We start from the raw sequence: 20,910 nt of genomic DNA, 5'->3' as shown, positions 1-20,910 counted from the left end.
CTATGTGTCTGTGATACCCAGTGGTAGGTGATCTTAGCGTACTTTTGAGTTTTTCAAATTATACCTATAGGTTTGCCTTGTGAATTCCCGGTTTGTTACATGCACTGTATGTCCTGTTAATTCAACGTGGTTTACGTTGTTAGTCTCCTATAATATCGCAATAATATCCTTAAAATCTTTAGACAGCAACTTATTTTGCTCGTATAGTTTAAGTTTATCCTTTCTATAAGAGATTTACCTGTTACTTCTTTTGCTTAGTACGTTGTGAAAGTAAATGAATTACCAGGTTTTGTCATTTTGTTTATCGAGTGCCTCGCTTTACACAATCTGGTGCAACTCTAATTCAGCGTGTCCAATGCGCTTCAGCGTTACCATGGTAATCACTCGCCGATTTACGTTGCTTCTCGCTACCCTCCACTACGACTGTCAGGAGAAATGGGTACTAGCTTAGCCGTTGAACCGTTTACTTGAAAAGGTAGGACTACGGTTGTACTTTTTTTTTTTTTTTAATTTTGTAAATCAACCAGCGACCACTTTACCGGAGCAGGGAGCCGATATCGAGCTGTTTTCTTGTCGTCGGTTTAACTGCAATTCGTCCTCGGTTGCGGTTTTCGGAGTTAACGTACAGGAATTTGTTTGCTTAACCACGCATCAAGGGGAAAGCTCCACCAAGTGTACCGGGCTCTCGCTTTTACCTAGCTCTCTTGACCGTTAAAGCGTCGACCGAAGTGAAAAGATAAGTGTTAAAATGTCGTGTAAGCTAAGGTTTTTAAACCTCTGGTCGGTTTCCGTTGGGGAAAAGGCAGAAAAAAAGCGACTGTGTGCGCCAAACTTGTAGCGGATTCCGTTGGATCCTCACCGGGCCATTCTCATGTAAACCACTCCTCGAATCATTCAGTGGCTGGGTGGTATCTCACTTTGTGTTGCGACAAAAAGCCATATTGCATCATTTAATTTGCTCAAGTCATGCAAATAAAAGGGGGGAAACTGAATAGGACGAACTCGACTTCTCCTCCTCCCCACTACACTGCCCACACACGGAGCCTTTTCTGATTATGGCAAAAGAATAACAACAACACCATTGTGTTTGTTGGTTTCGCTAATGGGAGAAGCTGGAGAACATCACTCTCACCCAGTCATCAGCCCTGTCCAAGTGTTAATGCCTTTGAGAGGGTGTGTGTCCTTCACTATATCCCCCTGCCAACCAACTTACACCTATTCCCCGAGGACAAGCGCTTTGTTTAAGCCTAGTGTTGCCTACATCAGTGCTTTCTCCCTCTCTCTCAGTCTCCCTGACCATATGAGGTTTGCAGGGCATCTCAGATTCCTCCGTTATTTTTCCTAAGTGTGGCATTGTGTATTAATATGTTTGTTCCGGCAATTTCACTGGCAAAAGCCATTATACAGATGCTATCTTAGAAAGTAATCATGTAACAGCTGTTCTTCCAACATGAAGCTATGCATGGCAGCTTAGTGTGAAGCCAGCTTTGAAAATGTCATGTACACATCTGAAATAAGTTAAGGACAATTTTATTTTCTTATGCCAGTGTTGCTTTGTGTTTCTGATTATGGCAGTTCTTGACCTCTTTTAGCATGTCCTTAGCAAAAGTGCAACAGCTGAGCCTCATTGGTATTTTCTCCCTGCTTTTGAGGAACATACTCACTGAGATTCAGCAAAAGACAACAAACAAAGGTCTACTTGTTCTGGTTTGGATGATGGCAACATTGGAGCCCATCCCAGCAACATATGGACACAGGGCATGGCTGAGAGAACACAAATGCTACTCTCCATGGACCTTGTGCCAGCCCATGGCACACAGAATCAATGGGCAATTTAGAGCAGGAGGGCAGGCATGCCCACAACACTACATGGCAAGAGTGTAGAGGGCATGGAGACAGAAGAACACACCACACATACAATTTCTTGTCCCTCTTCAATTAGTTCTTTATACTGCCCTTTGTGATGAGAGATTTAAGTGTAAGTGTAAGTCAGTGTATTTTCAGGCAGACCCTCAGGGTTTTGCCAGAGGTTCTGCCACCTGTTGGGTAAACACAGCTCTGTACAACTTCTAAACAGAAAATCTTTCCCTCAGTTGCAGTTTGTTCTGCAATCAGAGCAAAGTGTAAGGCGTCCATATGTTGGCCTTGGGTCCGCTTGTGTAATTGACTTCGACAGACTGCTAATTTGTTGATACCAGAGTGGGAATGATGTGTCTGTCTATCTCTAAATTGGTGTTTACACATGGACCTCACACAGAGCAAAGCACTACCAGCCTGCCTGCCTGACTGCCCAAGCAGCACAGCTCTTGACCTAAAACAGATTACATTGTGTTTTATTACAGCTAATTTGTTATGTAAATAATCCTGCTAATTTCTTTTGGATTAACTCTTTGTGTACTTTTGCGTAATGACCCCAAGTCAGGCTTTGAGGCTCTTATTTGGCTTCATTCATTTCATGCCCTGAGATCTGTCAGACATGGGAATTGTAATTTGACTTTAACTGTTTGTGAACTTGGGTGAGTAGGCAGTGAATGAGAAGATTTCTGTGTTTCTTCCTACAAACAAACAGGGTGTTCCAGCCTCAGTGTTTAACAAATTGATATAAAATGATATGAAGGGGATATTATAGATGTGATATTATGTTATTTGGAATAATATAGAAAAAGTGAAAATATCAGTGTACAGATACTTTACCATTACTGGTGAAAATTTGGTTAGAAAGTTATGGTCTCCCTCCTAATTCTTCATTCTACAGATAATGCCATGAAACCAAGAGAGTTGGTGTGTGAACAGACAATTCAGCACAAGACCAATCCTTACAATAACTATACAAACTTACCTTTTTGTCAGATCTGCAAATAATGTAGAATATAAACAGGCCCCATGATAACACTGTCATTCAACATGCGATGTAGCATGTAAAGTAATGTTGGCAGTAGGAAGCAGCAGCAACTAGGTTTATGACATCTAGTGTTGCTTCACACCTTGTTGCCAGCCAGAGACTATCTCACTTTGCATTTGACATATGGGGGCAGGGGGTTGTAAACATAGAGTTGCTATTTGAATGGGCTGTCGAATCTTGAGAGTAATTTTGTTGGGTAGAGATCCCTGCTTTTCTGTGTGGTACCTGGGGAGGGATTGGCTAAATTAGAGCTGTTAAATGGGAAAGTCTGGTGAGGGCTGGAAAGTGCTAAGACATCTGTTTTTTATGGTTGGAACAATCTAAACATTTAATTAAAATCGTTAATGTTACACATTACATGGGCTGATACAGACACATCTAACACTGAAACAGTTAGGTACAAACCTTTAGGGGCTAATTTTTGCCTATAAAAGGTCATTTGGACTCAGTGGGATTAGTTGTTATAGTCCTTGAAACTCTCAGTGTCTTAATGTGTCAGGAATTTTAGATAATGAAGATTTGAAAATGCACCGTACAATCAAAACTTTCCCTGCTTCATAATGTTTATGATGGTAAAAGTTAACAGCCCACCATTTTAATCAGGCATTGGTCCTTGTTGCGTGTGGTCTCCAGATTTTCTCCACCAACAACACAGAATGTGACCGTCTCCTGGAGGAGATCAAGTGTGCTCGCTGCTCCCCCAATGCCCAGGTGTTGTTCCACTCCTTGGACATGGATAAGATGCCACACAGGGAGCCAGACCTGCCGCGGCTCTGCCAGGACTTCTGCCGCGAGTTCTACTACACCTGCAGGGGGCACATACCAGGTAATTATACAGATAAAAATGAGCATGGATGAGACTTGAATTACAGCTCCTGTGCGGTTACCTGGTGATACGCAAGCAAACGTATACCCATGAATAGAGAAAGTAAAAACAGGCATACATTATACTTGCTCATTTCAGTCTCTCATACATTTGAAATGAAAATGACACTTTTGATTGTGATAACTTAAAATTCACATCAGGCCTCATTTCTCATTGACACTCAGCCTGCGCATGTAGAACTGGCAGATTTTTGGACTTATGCAAGAAGTGGTGCGTCAGTAGTCTGGTCTGTGAATATTTATTTATCCAGCTCTTACCTCATCTGACCTCACCTCCACTTGTTACTGAGCTCGTCTCACCCGTTTGCTTGCTTGCTGCCTTTGCTTTACTGTTGCACTTTAATGCATTAGTAAAATTACTTGCCACACTCTGCCTATACAGACACAACACCAGTTTGCCGATTAGTGTGCAGACTGATCCAACATATTTGGTCTAGCAAATAGCACGGCGATATTTGTACTTTTTATTATGCAGTTTTCAGTCTAGCCGTGTTTATGGCACCAGGTGCAGAAAGTTTTGTTCTCTTGTTTCTGTTGGGTTTGTTCAGATCATGGAAGTTTATTTTAAGCAGCATAAACTTGCAAAGATTTTACTTTTTTGAAGACCTTGAGTGTAGTAACAATACACAGATTTGAGGCATTTCCTGACATGTGAATGGAAAATATTAAATTTGCGAAGGTGGGTGTGAGAACGAATTTTTCACATGCACTAACAAAAGCAGGCCCAGCCTGACCAGTGTACCAGAAAACTTGACTGGAGCAGAATAAACTACTTTATGACCTGTTCTTGGATACCTCTCACCAGACTTAACTCCTGGAGTTGATTCTGCATTCGGGATGCATACGCACCCTAGCTGTGGTCTAGACATGACTGCCCAGCACTCGCCTTCCTCAGACATAAACTGTCACTTAAAAACCTGTGTCTCATGCTCTGCCATCAGTATGTTTTCATTTATGTAGTAAGTTCACATCAATCTAAACATAGTTGAAGTGTTGCTTTGCTGACCCCTCTTGTCTCTGACTACGAGCTCTACCCTGAGATGGCAGAATGCGCAGAGCAGGAAAAAAAATCATTGATGCAACAGTTTTCCTTGTGGATATGGTACTATTAAATGATAGGAACCCTTCTGCCCCCTAAAAGCATTTGGTCTTCAGAAGAATTTCCTTTGAAGGGATGCAAGATCAGAGGTACCTGTGCCTTCAGAGTGCATACCAAACATGATCAAACACTTTCTGACTGTCTTTTCTCCTCCAGCCAAGTCTTCTTCCAATCTCTGTCGCCACAAACTGATTAGATCTGCCGAGATTTGCAAACAGAGAACAGTTTCAAACACACTTGTCTGCAACCCACCCACATGGTATGCAGCAGCTCAAGTCAAATATCAAACACATACATTCCATCCGAGTCCATCCTAGTCTGTATCTAATGGCCTGCTGGCATATCATGTACAACACTTGAACTATATTGAGGGTGGCGAGTGGAACTCCACAGAGCATAGACATGGGGAGGAAGAAGAAGACGAAGACTTGTCTGGAGTGACATTACTTTCTAATAAGCTGACAGACATATGGGCTCAGAGAGTCAAACCAAAAAAGCTTAAGAGAGGAATCCAGAGAAGAATCCCCCCTCCCTCTGTTCACTCGTGCCCCCCCCAAACTCTCCACAGATCAGCATATGTGGTGACGAATGACACATTTATTTTTCTACAAAGGTTGTGTGTATGTAAAACTGCTGAAGTGCATCAAGATGTCAAGTACTTAGGGTGGGCCACCCAGGTTGCCTTGGAAGATAACCAGATGGAAGTATAACTTTAGCGCTGGGGAGCCGGGGATATGGACAGAGTTCTGTCTCTCGCTCTCTCTCTCTCTCTCTCTCACTTACTCTCTCACTCTGTTTCTCTCCACCTCTCTCTATCCTCTTCTACAGTGTCTCCTTTTATCACTTATCTCTTTTCTTTTGCAAACTCTTCTTCTTTCTTCTCTTTTACTACTCTCTTCTAATCATTTTTCTTGTTAAACCATGCAGATTTACAATACCTAAGTTAATTATAAAAATACCCTACTAAATACAAATAGATTAATTAGATTGAGTCCTATATGAATTTTCTGCATAAACAGAAGCAATTTAAATTACAATTTAAATTGTTGATCTGGATCTTATCATACAAGCAGTAACAGTGGGTATAACCGCACACATGGACAGACAGTATGAAAAGTCCTTAACTTTTGCTAATTCAAAATCGCTGGCCAAAAGTTTTAAAATGAAACAGTAACCTTTACGGCATCCATAACTGTGGTCCTGCTCCCATGCAACTTTCTACTGGCCCTTGATTAGGCCGTGTACTTAGCCCCCATTTCTCCGTAAAGACATTTACTGCCTTGACTCTCAGTTCTGCCTAGAGGCCTCCCACCTTTCCTGCACTCCTCTTATATCTTCCTCCCCTCGTCACTCATCCCCCCAGCCTGCACCCGAGGTCCCCAACCAGCATGGTTAAGATAACTGCAGACACAAGTGGGTGGGTGGTATAGCCAGAAATGTGTGTGTGTTTCTATGTGTGTTTGATCTTCATGTTGTGTTTAGATGTTTGAGGGGATATCCTATCACCTCTAGTATTTGGTGCGGTCAGCCCTTGCGGTTGGTGTGTGGCAGGAGAGGGAGATGAAAGGAGGGACAGGGAGAGTCCTGTTTGTGTTTTTATCACTGGTGTATTTGCTCTCCCCTGTCCTCTGAGGGACTGACTAAAGAAAACAATATTGGCAAGATTGTTTTTAGGTCGCAGAGGGCCTCTGAGACCCACTGCACACTTTGCTTTTTGCCGGGAATGATGTTGTGACTTCAATTGCTGGAGGTGTAGCTGTATGTGACTACCATGTTTATGCACTTTTTGCTCTAGAAATTAAGCGTTTTAGGTAAAAAAACAAAAAAGAAAATAGGCCAAAGGGATGTGATGAAAGATGTGATGGCAGTTTTACCTTGAATTTGCATGCTAAATTAGTTGAATACAGTCAGTCAGTATTGGGGCTCATTATGTTGCAATGCTACACTCTTTTCTGCAGTTTCCTTAGAGCTGTCACCCTCCCAAAACTCCCCAAACCCCATGGAGTTTGCACTCTGACAACTTCAATTAAATAAATCAAAAATCAAGAAAGGAAGAGCAGCAACAATTATTCCACTCCAGCTTACTGATCAACTTTAGACTTAAATTTAGTTAAAACTCATTTGAAAGCTTTCCACTTGTCTTTCACACCTAAGCTGGAAAACTCAAAAAAACAGTTCTACTAGTTACTGCACATCATCCACCTGCACCTTACTCAGAATATATCTGAATTCTCTTTCTTTTTAGCTTAGTTAGTTCTTTGTACAGATAAAGTAATTATTGTGATTTGTGTACTGTTTCCAGGCTCTCAGTAGTAATGACTTCACCCCACTGTTGTCAAATGCTTGTTCATGTGGGGAACTGTTGGGTCTTTCTCTATAATATTGTAAGGTCTTGACCTTAGTGTCTGAAGTGCCCTGAGATAATGTGTTTTGATTTGTCACTATATAAATCAATTTGAATTGAATTGAATCATGTCTTTGGCAATATAGACAAAGTATTTGTTTGGCAGTACAAGCAAAGAATATCTTTCACTCTGAAAACATTTTTGTTTATTCAGAATTTCATGCCATATGTAACTGGATGATTATTTCATTACCCATGCTGTGCCCATGTGTTGCTCAGTAATGCAAAACAGTCAGACCTGTTTGAAGGATAGAACATGTGGTTATAGAACAAAGACATTTTTTGGATCTGTAAGAACTGAGGGAATAATGAAAAGTTTTTAGCTCAAGTTAATTGAATAAACAGTTTTTTTGTATAGGGAAAACTATCATCCACCATTGCTAACTACAGTGGAGTGGCCTTTTGACATGTGACATGGTGTATACCTCAGCTTGTGTGTACAGCGAGAAATAGCTTATAGAAATAGAAATAGCTTTATACATTTTTTAAGTTCTGAGGTTATGGCATAATATGACTACAAATTTTACTACCATAATTTCACATTATGCGAAATATGAGATATTCTCAGTGTTTCTGCATCAGTGTTTTTCATTTGGTTCTCTCCTTTTGTCACTAAACAGCAAGACACCAAGCCAACTCTCAAATGACCAATGAACCAGCTGATAAATGATATCTTTTAGTGCCAAAAAGAGAGAAAATGACAGCCCTGATCACACTGGATGATTTACTGGTGTATTTTATTTTTGTTTTGTAGCCTGTGTCCACCTCAAGAGCAAACGTGATTTGTCTTATAGCCACTCACAAGGTGTTGCTCCCCATTTCTAATAGGCTCTTCCATTTAAATTAATCAAACACTGGCAGCTGTATACTGACACCCCACACTAGTTTTTAATAACCTAAAGTAGCTATTATTTTATGAAGGGGTCCTCTTTGTTGGAGCAAATGCAACCTCGTCATTGACTACAATGTTGCTGAACAGACTTGAAGCCAGACTCTGAGTTTTTTTCCATAGAAATTCATTAGGACAAGTCCACAAGCATCATTTCATTGATCAAAATAGTGACAGAGCAAACTAAAATTGAGAATTCCATTTTTTTGGTTTCTGGAGGAGGCATAGTTCACTGCAGAGCCCTGTCTAATCTGTGATCCGTTTAGTTTGGCCCACCTTCTCTTCACTTGTTCATTTCAGCCCAGTCTAGCCAGAATTTGGTTTGGCTCATCAAGCATAACTCCAACCCTCCCCAGTACACAAGCACATTACATCCTTTCTCTCTTCCTCTGTCTCTCATTTACTCTTTCCTGCTCTCTTACGCATACTCATGCATGAACACACATAAAGTACAGTTACGATACACTACGTAAAGTACCATAAAAACATTAGGAGAATCTTCATTGGATTTTCTGGGTTTAGCCGGCTGTATGAGCCCAGTTTATCAAGTCATTTAACCACTCAGAATCTACAGTAAGCTCCTCTGTCAATGTCTGTATCTGTTGTGTTTGCTAGAACTGTTCCAAGCCGATGTGGATGAGTTCTGCCAGTACTATGGGAGGAGAGATGCTGGTCTATGCTTTCCAGATTTTCAACGAAAGCAACCACAAGGGCAAGATTCCAACTACTTGGGAGATGAGAAAATAGAAGATATCAGCAGGTTTGTAGTCTGACTTTTACCATGTTTTATACCATTTGAGGATTGCGTTACACTATGGAAGAAATGAACAGCATTATTTTGAATAATCTTTGGCTAGTTCTTAAATGTCTTGCAGCCAAGTGACGTTTCCAGGTTTCATTTGTACTTACAAGTTCAGATTCATGACATTCAGCCGTGATTTTTATGTTTTTGTAGAAACAGGCGTAGCCTCTGTCATATGTTCTGGGTTTACTGGTCCATTTTGACGTGGTCCATACTTTCAGTCAAAAATGTCAGCCATTTCTCCTCTAATCCTTAAGTTTGTCCAGACTGCTTTTGCTCAGCTTTGCTCACATAATGAAAATGCTTATCCTGTGTCATTTTGATTGCCTCCCTGACTGCAAAGGTCTGTACATCACAGAGGGCTTTGCCCTTTTGTCCATGGGGGGATGCCTTTCATCTCTGTTTTCCCTGAGGCAAGAAGGCCAAGCAGCATGTGCACCTGAATAGCAGCAGCCAACATTCAGTCAAAATAGCCTCTAACAGTTAGTGCGGGGCTCATTTGTTGCTTTTGTGCCTTACCCTCTGAGAGGTCCACTCAGGTAGATGAGAATGAGCAGGACTCCTGTTCATTGGAAGCTGGGAGAAAGTGCCAAAATTCAGTCAAACTTACTGGCTATCGTTACAGCTTTTTTTTTTTGGCGCGGAGCTCGAATGCTCATGTGCTCCTTGCGCAATACAAAGGGAGTGGTTGTGCGCTTTTTGCTATTTTCCGGACTGGTGGTGTGTTACTCATCCTGGGAGCACACAGAAAACAGGATAGGACAAGAAAGAACCCATCACTATACATTACCAGTGGTTGTGGTAATTGGTTATACTGCTATCAGTTGTAGCCAATCACATCAGCTATTATTATCACAACGTTGTCTCTGCAGGTTGGTCAGATATCTTGTCAGTAGAGGGAAGGTGTGGGAGGGTCAGTGTGAACCTCCTGCACTACTTTTACGAGATCTTTCAAAAAGACAAAGTTGACGCATCTAGGTGCACTTTGAAGATTGAGCTGGTGTTTTTGGACAAAGATGGAAAATCAGAGATTGAATTGGTGAGAACAGGTGTTTGTGGTGCATTTCAGTGATGTGGAGAAGAAGGGGTTTTAGTAGTAATATTTCGTAGATCTTTATCTTTCATAGATCTTTATAAAATATGTGCGTCCAGTGGATCCGTAGGTTATCATAATCTGCAACACTGCTCATGACTTTCACATCCTTAAGTCACAACCAGCCAGACAGGTAGATACAACACAAATGTTTGAATGTTTAGTTTGCATCGACCTGTTGCATGTTGTCTGAGATTTGATAAAGGCAACCACATAGTCCAACTGTCACTTACATTAAAGTGCAGATGGAAAACACTGTGGACCTGGTACCCTCACCTTCAACAACTAAAATTGTGAAAATAGCTCAGAACAAGTGCTGTGCAATGGGATGTCAGTGGTTCAAGGTGGTGCATAGTAGATTGTACATTGTCTATTTTTACACCTAAAATACAGTGTGTTTGGATAGCCAGTGACACTCCCATGTCTCTGTTTCTCCTCCCACCTTGGCAATTGGCAAGTTGCCAAATTGCATGCACACATTTTGTCTTTCTGCACTTTATCCTTTTTTCCAGTTTTTCTTGTGAGCTGCCTAACAAGTAAAATTCTCCACTGTGGGATCAATAAAGTATTATCTTATCAAATTAGTAAACCAGCAAAGGTGAGAAAAACGTCACTGCACCTTAGCTAAATGCAACATCTGACTTAACTTTTCAAAACCAAAGCATGGGATTGAAAGAGCACATGTGATAGATTTGTTGCTGTGTTTACAGCCTTAGACCACAAAATGACATGTATTTAATTGAGATGGTTAGTCAGATGGCTGTCAATGGAAAATGATGAATGGCATATAAATAATTTCAGGTTAAACTGTTGTCATATCTTATTGCTGATTATTTTATGCTTCTTTCCAAATACTACTACTTCGCATTCTCTCATGCCCCCTCCACTTTTTAACTGGATTATCCACCGCCACCATGGGTCTCTAATCTTCTGTATCATCCTTGTTACCCAGGAAACACAAACACAACTGCTACTGTGCCCAGGAGGTGTTGAGTGGTCTGAGGCAGCCGGTGGCCGTGGTGCACTGTGGGGATGGATCTCAGCGGCTCTTTGTCCTGGAGAGGGAGGGGATTGTGAGGATACTCAACCATGACCTAGAGCTAATCAAGGAGCCTTTCCTGGACATTCACAAGCTGGTGCAGAGCGGTCTGAAGGTAGGAATGAGCCTGCCTTTGCAATCATTGAAGGTATTACAGTGGTAATGATAGTGGTGTGATATTATGGAATAATTAGAGCACAGATGTAGACAACAAAGAGAAAAGAAAAGGAACTTGGCTGATGGAGTCTGAAATATTTTTGTGATACATTTCTAGAGCAGGAAAGTAATGTGGTAGAGCCATAACCCTAGTCTTTACAACTGAACTTTTTGCACCTATGTAAACGCGTGAGGAACATCTCCAGCCAAGACAAACCCTTTGAAAGTGTCTGCTCACTATTAGCATTCAATTATGCAATTACACCAAACAAGCAGTCATTCATCAAATCTGATCGCAGCTAATCATTATGCTATTATCTGCTAATTAACTGTACGCACAGCACACATTGTGCTCACTGCTAATTTTCTTCTAACTCTCACAAGGTGGGTAAATGGCTTTCTTAATCTCTCCCATATTGCTCCTTTAAGGGTTCTAATGTCATGGTGACTTACTCAGTACTTTACATAGTGACCAACTCAGTACCCCACATGATGACTGGAGTGACAGTTTAACAAACGTCTCTCGGGTTTAAAGCGTTGTTCATTTCAACCAAAACGTTTGTGATGTCTGTGATACCTTTTTGCCCTCATTTGCACTCTTAATATAAAATAATGGTGGTTAGTGGTATAAATTGAGTGGAGAGCCAAAAGGATGGATATGTTTATATTCCTGACAGTTAAGTAGCACCAATGTAGTATTTACCTTGTGTGCTTTACCCTCTATATGATAGCATATCAGGGGCAAATAAACATGTGTTCTACTTCTGTTTGGTTTGTGCCAAGGCAATAAAGAGAAACAGAGGTGCACATGAAGTTTCTTTTCTAAATTATATCTTTTGAGCCTCATGCAAAGTTTTTGGAAATTGTCATGTCAGTTGTGTCATAGAGCAGATGTATTTTTAACAAATTGTGTGTTTGTGGTGTGGTGCTAGTGCTTGAAATATCTTCTCCATGACATTGCAAAACATAAAGGGTTTCTATAATGATATATACTGTAGCTCTAAGAATTCTCTCTGGATATCTCACTAGCAAAGAAATTGTCATCTTCAGAGTAATATATTGATATTTATTTTTTTATCCATGATCATTACTGCGTCTCAGATTTTGAATTTGAAAATTGTTCAGGAATTGCTTAGATCGCACAAGGAGATGGGGAGCAGAGATGTTTGGGGGGCACACTCCCAGACAGGAAGTTTATCTATCACGCATGCCTCATGGTCCTCCACTGACAAGGCCCTTTGCTTACAAGGAGTCAAACGGAGCATAGCATTTGAATATGCAACTGCCCTTTGCAGGATGCTCTCCCTGCTCTGCTGAGCTTTCTTATCATCATTCAATCCAAACTAGTTGTGGATAAAGTCATCATTATGACAATTAGACGTAGCTCAATTCCCCCGCAGATCCCAGGAGTCCTATTCTGTGATGTTGGCTGCCAGAACGGGCTCCCAGCCACACGGGGTGGACAGGACCAGGGGAGGGCTAAGGTGTTTACTGGCAGCATCAACAGGATGGAGCTGCCTTTATACAGAGAGAGGAACCCAGGCACCCAGGAGACAGGGCAGATAACAGGTTTATCATCAGCCCCATGCACATGCTTTGATTGTAATGTTCTGTGTTTCCTCCTGCTCTTCTATCCCCCTCCTTCCATGGATCCCCCAGTGCCAATTAAGCTGAACTGCAGAGAAACAATGCTGTGCTGTGGTGATGTGAGCTCCTAACTGCGCTGTGGGTGTTCTTCTCCAGAAATTCAATCTCTAAACTCCAAGCCCCGCCCCGCCCCGCCCCACCACCAACACCAACACACACACACACAAAACGATTCACACGCATCCTATCCATGCCATCGTTATAGTGCTCTCTTCAAAACTGATACACATTTGCACACCTATAACATGATGATGAATTGTAGATGAACCAGAGTGGACAGTGTTCTGATACAGGTGATGGTTCAAAATTGCTGTATGTAGCAGATTCTAACTGTTCTTACTGCAGTCTGGGTGACACTGGATTTTTAAAAAAACAAGAATATTTGAGATTTTAAATGTATAATGAGGATTTAATAACTGATATTTGTAGTTTACACTCATACACATAACAAAAACAAACATTTTTGTCAAATGTTTTGTCAGACTTCAAACAGTGGCAGCATCGTGCACCGTTCAGCTTCAGGAAAGACTTGTGAGTAGTATGTGTGATAATGACAGTGACAGTAGCTGGTGTAACAGGGAGGTGGGAGGCCTCCAATAAAATATTTCACTGTTAAAACAAATAAATCACAGCATGTTATTCTTTCTGTCTGCTCCTCTGCACTATCAGCAGCCATCAGAGGCTCAGAGCTGCTCCCATATGGACTTAAATAAGTGGCCATACTCATCTTCACTATTTACTCTGCCTAGAAGCAGGGGTGGGGTCAAACTCATGTTGATCTCGCTATTATCCTCAGACAGTGGGGTGTCTGCTTGTGAAAGCCGGAGTGCTTACAGAAATTTAGTAGGCAAAAAAATGTCTTACTATGAATTTTATGGCTCTGATGATGGATTTTATCTTGCTCTTGGTTGGTGAGAGGATTACCGTATCACGGGATCGCAGTGTACTTGCTATAGGATTTATGTATTAACAGGTGGAGGGGCTGCAATGAATATTTGACTGTGTGATTTTCATTGCACAAGAGAAAAGCAGAGAATGTCACACAGGAGGTGTGTGTATTGTCTGTGTGTGAGGGAGGGAGGTGTGAGTGTACATGCTTCAGGTAGTCTCGGAGTGAAGGGCGTAGACATTGTTTTGCTCCAATTAACTCATGTGGAATGTCTTTTGGTGGAGGAATGCCCACAAGCCAGTGAGGAAGGATCAAAAGGTCCAGCATAACAATGCATGAGCCAGCACATGCGTCACTGCAACTCAAAGACAGCTGCCCCCACAGAATTGGAAATCGTAGCGTTGTGTTTGTCACTGCCTCCGCCATTCAGACGGGGTCAGCATTCTATGAAATGCACCGTGAGATGTGAGATAACAACCGCTCCTCATCCCTGTACCTCACTCTCCCAGCTTTCTGGGGAATGACGCCAACACTTTGACAGGGCCAAAGCTGGAGCCCCAGAGAACAGAATTGGAGAGAAAAGAGGAATGTACAGGCAGGTGTTTGTGAAAAATGAAGAGATAATACCTCATGAGAGATTCAATCAGAGCCCCTTGCCCAGCTATGGAAGAATGATGGCAATCATAAAAAAGACAAAGATGTTATGGGGAAAATGGAGAATGTGTTTTAAATTGACAGAGGTGTGGAGATGGCAGGCATTATAACCAGCAACATTAACATCTGTTGTCCCCGTAACAGTCAGGATGCTGTAAGATGAAGGTACAATCTATGTAATAAAACAGAGAACCTTTCAGCCTATCCCTCGTCTTCATCTGGAGGTACTGTTGACAAAAACAGAAAATCAGTTTAGTGAATTAAATTTACAACAGACAATATGCAAAACCTATAGTTTCTGTGTTCTCTAAATGAGCTTGTTTATACAGTATATTTGTTTTTGAGCTGTGCCAAGGATATCTTACCTACTCCAGCTTTGGCAGCAGTTTGACCAGGATCGGTGCTCAGTTTGGCACTTTGTCTTTTTTTAATCAAGGTATCGCCTTGGATTGGCTCTGCAGTGAAAGGCTCTCAGATGCAGTGTTTGTTTCTTATGGCTCTGGTGGCAGCTCTGCTGTTCGCCTGCTGCTGAAGGAGCTAGTCATTAGCAAGGGAGCTAATATTTCAGCCCATTTAACCACTGTGTATCTTGGTGGTCCCGCTTTGGCTCCGGATCTAGGCCTCTTTGGAATTGTGGTTTTTGACCTACTCCCTATGGTGAGTTTATTTTGGGGATGTGGGTCACTGCATCCCCAAATCCAACATATGGATTGAGTATTTGAAGGTGAGGTAGAGAATTTCTCTTCCCAAGATGAAACCTTTTGACGTTGTTTGGCAAAGTGCAGTCACCTCTGCTCTGAGTAACATGCAGCTGTATAGTGCTGCATCCACTCCCACATAACTCCTTTTTTATTTGACTTCAATGATCTGACATTTAGTAGTACTCATAAATTTTTGCAGAGGAACTCTGCCTTTTGGGGTGGAGATTTATTTGTCAACTTTCACAACATTTCACTTTATATTCAGATTTATAGAACCCCTGTGGCTTATCATGTGGGCCTCTGTTGTTGCTCATTGGTACTTCAAGTACATTCCTTTGCAAAGAGTCATCCCTTTTGCATTTGCATGTGGCCTGTGTCACTGCTGTGTTTGACTAGGCTGGGTCTAACACAGTCCATACAGAACTAAGAGATCCAGTACAGCAATTTATGATGTGTGTTCCTTGGCCTGTGACACAGGCTACACCTATCCAGAGCCTGCCACTGTAGTCCAAACCAAGATATATTTTTTTTCTGAATTTGTTTCGTTGTACTCTTTTGAGAAGGAATACCTGAAGGATGAGAGAGTTGTGTTAATTGTATTAATTGACATTATGTGCCTTTGTTTGCCATGAGTAAGAGAACTTTTCTGCATGATGCTCACTTTAGCTTTTTTTTTTATGACTTTGTTAGTGAGAGTAAAAAGGATCAAGCTGTTTTGGAGGGATACAATCACACAGGGACCACTTTATAAACATTCTTCACACCTAAGCCTAGCATTCTGTTCATTCTTTTGTCAAGAAGAAATAGTGAGGGAGAGTACAACATAAATAAAGGGCCGACCTGGCTTGCCTTGCTGAGGGAATGAAATGCTATAGCTGATTATTACAGCTAACTATGATGGGAAGACCACCAGGGTAGTGACAACTGATGTAGCTGCCTCCGGGGTGAGACAAGGGTTTACATATTACACAAGCAATTTAGATGTTTTCTAAACATGTTGCCAAGACAGTGGGAGTTGGCAGCTTCTTCCTTGTTTAGGTTTTCTTTTTTCCTCTTTTACTCTGCTCCCCCACCCCACCCCCACCCAAGCCTTGAATTTAGCATGGATTCTGTGTAAACCGAGAAAGACCAAGAGGACAGGGAGCAAAAAGCATGGACTGAAGCACTCTGCACTTTTGTGCTCTCTATGAACTGTGAGTGAGCTAATAAATTCTTTCAGCCACTCAGCGCAGCATTCACGGATATCCCCCAAAGATTACACACACAAATCACTGCACAATGGAGGCCACCGGGAGGGCCTGGGCGTCACAGGGGCCCCCGACCCTGAGGACAAGCGCACATAACCAGGCTGCAGAGAAGACTGGGCAAAGGCGGGGGGTTGTAGAGGAGGTGCAGCTCTACCCAGAGTCAAATGCTTTATAATGGTTGGTAATGGTATATTCAAGGAGGTTGGTGAAGGTGTGAAGTGAAACAGGCGAGGGTAGAAAAGAAAGAATGAGAGAATAGCAGGGGTGTGAAAGGGAATGTGATGGATAAATTAAAAAAAAAGGGGATTAGAGAGGTTGAAGAATTAAAAGGCGTGGGGGGTAATGGGTGTGTAGGGGTTGCATGTAGTGGTCTTGGTGATGATGAAGATGACCGAGGGGGGTGATTCCAACCCCACACAGCTGAGCAGAAGCAGAGGAGGGACATAATTAACTCCTGGATCTTTTGTGTTTCTCATCTGACTGCAGGGTGGAGATGAAAGGGGCCTGCTAAGCCTGGCATTCCACCCCAATTACAAGAAGAATGGCAAGCTCTACGTCTCCTACACCACCAACCAAGAGCGCTGGGCCATCGGACCACACGACCACATTCTCCGTGTGGTTGAATACACCGTTTCGAGGTAATGGGAGAAGTGTGTGCCAAATCTACCTTAAATATTGGTTGCTTAATGCCTGAAAGGACACCAAAACTTCAACTGTCCCACAGTCTGCAACAACTGACTTGTCTGTTAATCACTGTGGACTGTTGTAGACTGGACATGCATTTCTTTATGCACTTAGGTGCGCTTATTTAACCCTAAGGTATTTTTAATTAATCTATATTGGCAAAAGGCATTTTACAATGAAGTCAGGTATATGCTTTCATTAATCTACTCATTCAGTCACTCGCACTGAATAGTGTAATGTATAAAAGGTAAGCATTAAAGGCAACAAAGAAGAGAGAGAGGAAATTTATGATCACAAAATCTTGGACGGATTGATATTATTGACTGTTCAAACCAGCAACACTGATTACACACATTTTTTGCCAGAAACTGTTAATAACAGTAAATATGAAAGCAAAGCACACAGAGTAATTTTTGTAAAGATGCTATGAAAAAAAAGTAGTCTCCTGGGGATTTAGAATGTAGGTCAAATGTCCCAGCAGGCTAACTTTCAGTGTTTTGCTGAGTATGTGATGGCCGTTCATTTGCAACACTCAACTTGATGACAGTAGTATTTTGCCTTTTGCTGTGTAGATTCTTCACACTCCCTTCACAATGACCTGTGATTAAGAAAAACCTTTTCTCACGAACATGTTTAAGTGTTACATTTTAATTTCCATAATCACAGTTGTATGTTTGACTTAATGATCTAATCTTAATTATAGTCTTGGTGTGCAGTCTTGGTGACTGCAGTATATAGTCCTTAATTTAAGGGTCCAAGAGAAATGACAGTTAAAGTATTTGATGGTAGTTTTTTTTTCTTTGGCAAGCTGCTTTTTAAAAATTGCAGGACTACCCAAAATAACACATCATGAAATATTTGTTGCTGATACTGTGAAGCCAAATCCTCACTTTGCACTAGGAATTGTGCAACATTTTAAAGCCTGTGTTACATCTTCAGAGTTCCACCCACTGTCTTTTCCTTAATGAGGCAATGCATTAAATTTAGACTAAATGTCTCCAGACAACAGAGTTTTTAAATGTCATTTAATGTTGGATTTTCTTTGGTATGTCATGTCAGCATTTCTTATCCATGCCATAGTATCATTTTACTCACCAACACAATTATTCTTTCAAGTAATTAGATACCATAAAAGAGTGTACTCATTTATAAAATCATGTCTTACGCTGCATATTTCAAACCATTACATTTCTTCAGTGGCCTTTACCACAGATGAGATTCAGTTTTGGACCAACTGTGGGGCCTTCAGAAGCCTCTTAGGAGGACCATACTATGGTGTATAACTTTGAACATTTTTTGGGATTGTATGGAATCATGTAGAGACTCCAGATAAATATTAGTCACTTCACCATGTAGCAATCGTAATTTTTGCATTGTGATGACAGAAACCAAATAACAGTGATGTTTTATTTATGTTTTCCTCAGGAAAAACCCAAACCAAGTGGACACCAGAACGGTCCGGGTGCTAATGGAAGTAGCAGAGCTGCACAGGAAGCACCTAGGAGGCCAACTGCTTTTCAGCCCTGATGGTCTGTTGCACATCATCCTGGGAGATGGCATGATCACCCTGGATGACATGGAGGAAATGGATGGACTCAGGTGAGATCACAAGTCAGAGGATGATGCATAAATGATTGAGTGCTTTTGTTTTCCCCAAGATTGAATCCTTTTCTAGCTTGTACCATCGTGAAGGTGTTTTTGTTTGTGTGTTTGAATGCAGTGATTTCACAGGGTCCGTTCTAAGGGTAGACGTGGACACAGACTGCTGTATGTTACCCTATTCCATACCACGGAACAACCCATACTTCAACAGCACCAACCAGCCACCCGAAATCTTTGCCCATGGATTACATGACCCAGGCAGGTAAGTGAAACATTTGATGAGAAAGTTCAGCAACGTCTTACTGAAGAAGCTAACAGGTGTTTTGCACAAAAAAGATCCACCCTTCCAAACTGAGATACATCTGTTTTGAACTTTAACAGTTTTTTGTGCAGTCAAAAAATTAGCAGCTAGCTAATACGCTATGTTTTATTACTGGTGTTTTTTGGAAGGAGTTTCTTAAACTGCTGCTGCTGTTCTTACGCCAACAAGCTACCCCGTAGTTGGTAATTGTCAAGGCACTTCTGTTTCTCCGGTATTCACCCCTGATATTCTGTACTGTAGGTGTGCAGTGGATCGGCTTCAGGCGGACAATGGGAGTCTCCTTATCCTCTGTACAGATGCCAGTGGCAAAAACACATCATCAGGAAGAATACTGGAGATTACTAAGGGGAAAGATTATGGTGGGTTTCAATTTCCTTGAGATTGTCCAAAAATGTTCATAATATTTACCTTTTTCAAATTTGGAAGGAGGTCATTATTTTGCAATGTTAATGTAGCTCATGATAAGATGAACTGAGTGCAACCTTTGCCTGAGTTTTGTTTGATGGCATTACATCTTGAGAAAGAAATGAAAATCCATTAACCTCTTGGATAACCTTTCATATTTATTCTGCAGCGAATGACATCTGTTTTTACAAATGTCTTTCATTTTGTAAGAACATGGTGTTTTGGCAACAAATTCACAAAACACACCGGGTTGAGTGCAGACACAGTGAAGGTTAAATGTAAAAATGATGTGATCTAGAAAGATTCCCCCCTTGTGGATAGTAGATTTGCCAAGGGAATGTGAGTATGTGTGCACGAGTAAGATTTAAAGCTGTCAACAACGGTAACTGTCGAGATGACGGTTTAGCATTGTTGAAAACACAGCTGAGAGAGGCCTAGTTCTTCTCACATTGAGAAAATAATCAGTAACACCAGTTCTTTGACAATGCTTATCTGACTCCTCTTCACAAAAAGAAAAAAACTAATTACTGCTATTTGTTCCAAATTACACTGGGCTGATTATTTTTTCCACAATGGGGGATGCTTTGGAAACCCAGATTAATCCTTCACCCTTGATCTCTCACTCCAGTTCAGTATGTCGGTTCTTGTCACAGACCACCTCTCACTTGGCTAGATCCCTGATTTAGCCAGTTACCCAAACTCCAAAGTGATTACAGTTGGGAAAGAAGCACACCAAGTCTTGGATCATAAATTTTTAAAGGCAGCAAACCTCCATTCATATTTCCCCTTGCCAAGACAATTGTAATCAAAAAAACATGCCATGTTGACTCAACATCACACTTACAAATAAAAGATTAATATATTCTCTTCTCCAGTTTTGATAAAGACATGTTAAAGTTGTAAGTTGGCTGCCAGGGAAGAAGTCTTCAATTAGGTTGCTGTCCCATTTAAAAGAAGATTCATTCTTCTTTGTTCTTATAGAAGTGAGTGTCTCTAATAGGAACCACACAGCACACATATTATGTCTAATGGGCCATTGACAAAATGAAGTAAACATTTTTTATCCTTTTGATTCCAACACAAACAAAACACTTACAGACATAAATAGACATAAATTATAATAAGCACTTAAGTAAATCAACTGATTACAACCCCTGAAGGATGCACGCTGATTAATAATGTGAATATTTATTGCTTCTATACTAAAATATCTGCTGGTGATGCGTATAGTTAGCATGTGGTGGTAACATGTATGGTGTTCAGGTTAATTTTCCTGTATGAATGACAAGCAATGGGATAGTAAGAAATGCCTAAATCAGACTTTTACATCCTTGTCCCTCAGAAAATGAGCCTTCTGTCTATGACCTGCAGTCCAGTGGAGGGGCACCACCTGTGGGAGGCTTCATCTACAGGGGCTGCCAGTCAAGAAGACTATATGGCAGTTATGTGTTTGGAGATAAAAATGGGTATGTAAGAAAAAGGGCAGACTG

The 20,910-nt window shown here is 41.2% G+C and overlaps 1 protein-coding gene across 1 annotated transcript in view; it reads left to right on the top strand.

Moving 5' to 3' along the window:
* LOC121181098 (hedgehog interacting protein) overlaps nucleotides 1–20,910 on the top strand; it is a 33,483-nt gene that overhangs the window by 980 nt on the left and 11,593 nt on the right. Inside the window, exons 2-9 of the mRNA XM_041036895.1 lie at nucleotides 3,536–3,728; nucleotides 8,795–8,939; nucleotides 11,027–11,228; nucleotides 16,894–17,045; nucleotides 18,517–18,690; nucleotides 18,812–18,955; nucleotides 19,256–19,374; nucleotides 20,763–20,886. Coding sequence (XP_040892829.1) covers nucleotides 3,536–3,728; nucleotides 8,795–8,939; nucleotides 11,027–11,228; nucleotides 16,894–17,045; nucleotides 18,517–18,690; nucleotides 18,812–18,955; nucleotides 19,256–19,374; nucleotides 20,763–20,886 — 1,253 coding nt within the window. The remainder of the gene's footprint in view (nucleotides 1–3,535; nucleotides 3,729–8,794; nucleotides 8,940–11,026; nucleotides 11,229–16,893; nucleotides 17,046–18,516; nucleotides 18,691–18,811; nucleotides 18,956–19,255; nucleotides 19,375–20,762; nucleotides 20,887–20,910) is intronic.

The sequence above is a fragment of the Toxotes jaculatrix genome, chromosome 4 (genome assembly GCF_017976425.1).
Source record: "Toxotes jaculatrix isolate fToxJac2 chromosome 4, fToxJac2.pri, whole genome shotgun sequence".
In the NCBI taxonomy this organism is placed as follows: Eukaryota; Metazoa; Chordata; class Actinopteri; family Toxotidae; genus Toxotes; species Toxotes jaculatrix.
Note: the sequence above shows the minus strand (reverse complement) of the source record. Positions and strands in the feature narration are given on the sequence as shown.